The sequence below is a fragment of the Parus major genome, chromosome 22 (genome assembly GCF_001522545.3).
Source record: "Parus major isolate Abel chromosome 22, Parus_major1.1, whole genome shotgun sequence".
NCBI lineage: Eukaryota > Metazoa > Chordata > Aves > Passeriformes > Paridae > Parus > Parus major.
The window spans coordinates 2,873,432-2,874,763 of record NC_031790.1 but is presented as its reverse complement, the minus strand read 5'-3'; the positions used below and the strand labels follow the sequence as shown (position 1 = coordinate 2,874,763).

Here is a 1,332-nt window from a genome sequence, read left to right as displayed (position 1 = left end):
GAGAAAAAGAAGAAAAGGGAAAAAAGGGAGAAAAGGGAGAAATGGGAGAAATGGGAGGAAAGGAAGGAAAGCGAGAAAAGGGAGAAAAGCTCTCTTTGAGCCCTTTTGCTGCTGTTGCAAGCAGGCCCCAGGGAATCTTTAAGCAGGGCCAGGTTTTAGTTTTACCTGCAGCCACCAGGATGTAGGGGTCTCGCAGCAGGGTGGACACCGGGGTGGCTTTGGTGCTCTGCAGAGGGGGCGAGCTGGGCTGGGGGCTGTGCGTGCCCTCCGCTGGCCCCTGGCACAGCCCCCAGCCCCGGGCAGCGCCCAGCTCCCCGGGCCAGCGCTCACCTCCGGGGAGATCCGGGAGGGCTGCAGGATGCACAGCTGCAGAGCTGGGGACAGAACACTGCTGGTGGCCCCTTCCTGCAGCCACCACTCACTCCGTGCCCTTCCCCTCAGCCCGAGCCAGCCCGGCAGCAGGAGCTGTTTGGAGACCTGCTGGGGCGGGAGGGAGCAGCAGAGCTGCCCGGAGAGCCTTGGAAGGGTTTTGGAAGGGTTTTGTCAAGCCCTGGAGCCGTCCAAAGGGCAGATGCTCCCCTCGGGCTGCCAGCTGGGGAGCTGCCAGCGGAGCGTGGCAGGAATGGGATGAGGAACAGAAAAGGATTAAAGCAGGAAGGTTGAGAGGCACGAGGCCCCCGTTTCATTTTCCAGCGGCTCTTACACGCTTCATTACGGATATCTTGCTTTGCAGCCAGACAAGGACGGGAACTGGGGCTGTAATTTAATTAGCCCCGTGCTTCCCACTGCAAATGCAGCTCCTGCTGGCTGGAACTCTGCTGTGGCACTCGGGAAGCTCCTGTGGCCTCCATCTGGGACCATTTCTGCTGGCAAAGCCTGATTCCTTCGTGGCACGAGAGGCTGCAGACAAGAGTGTCTTGCCAAAGAATTCACAGTTCAAAGAGCTTTACTCAACGTGCTGTTTGAGCCATTAAAGCAATCAGGGGGGTTTTTAAGCAATGAGGGATTAATTCCTGCTCTGTTGCTGTGTCAGTCATCCAGAGATGGCAAAAATAGGATTTAGCCCTGATGGAATAACTGGTGCTGATGGTATCACCTGTCTGTGCCGTCCCCAAAACAGCCACATTTCAATCATTTCCTTTATTTGGAGGGTTTAACCCTTTGGTTTCTCACCTCCATCCAAGAGGGCGAGGAAGGCCAGGACCAGGAAGGGCGATGCTTTCCCCACGAATTCGTACATGATGCTCCCAAAGGGTGCCCCGACTGAATCACAGAATCAGTGAAATACAGAAACACAGAATCAGTGAATCACAGGATCACTGAATCAGTGAA

General features: G+C 55.8%; 1 protein-coding gene across 1 annotated transcript in view; it reads right to left on the bottom strand.

Moving 5' to 3' along the window:
- Positions 1-1,332, bottom strand: part of SLC18A1 (solute carrier family 18 member A1) — a 12,631-nt gene that overhangs the window by 3,969 nt on the left and 7,330 nt on the right. The window contains exons 6-8 of the mRNA XM_033519395.1: positions 1,174-1,263; positions 331-374; positions 166-226 (exon numbers count right to left, since the gene is read on the bottom strand). Coding sequence (XP_033375286.1) covers positions 166-226; positions 331-374; positions 1,174-1,263 — 195 coding nt within the window. The remainder of the gene's footprint in view (positions 1-165; positions 227-330; positions 375-1,173; positions 1,264-1,332) is intronic.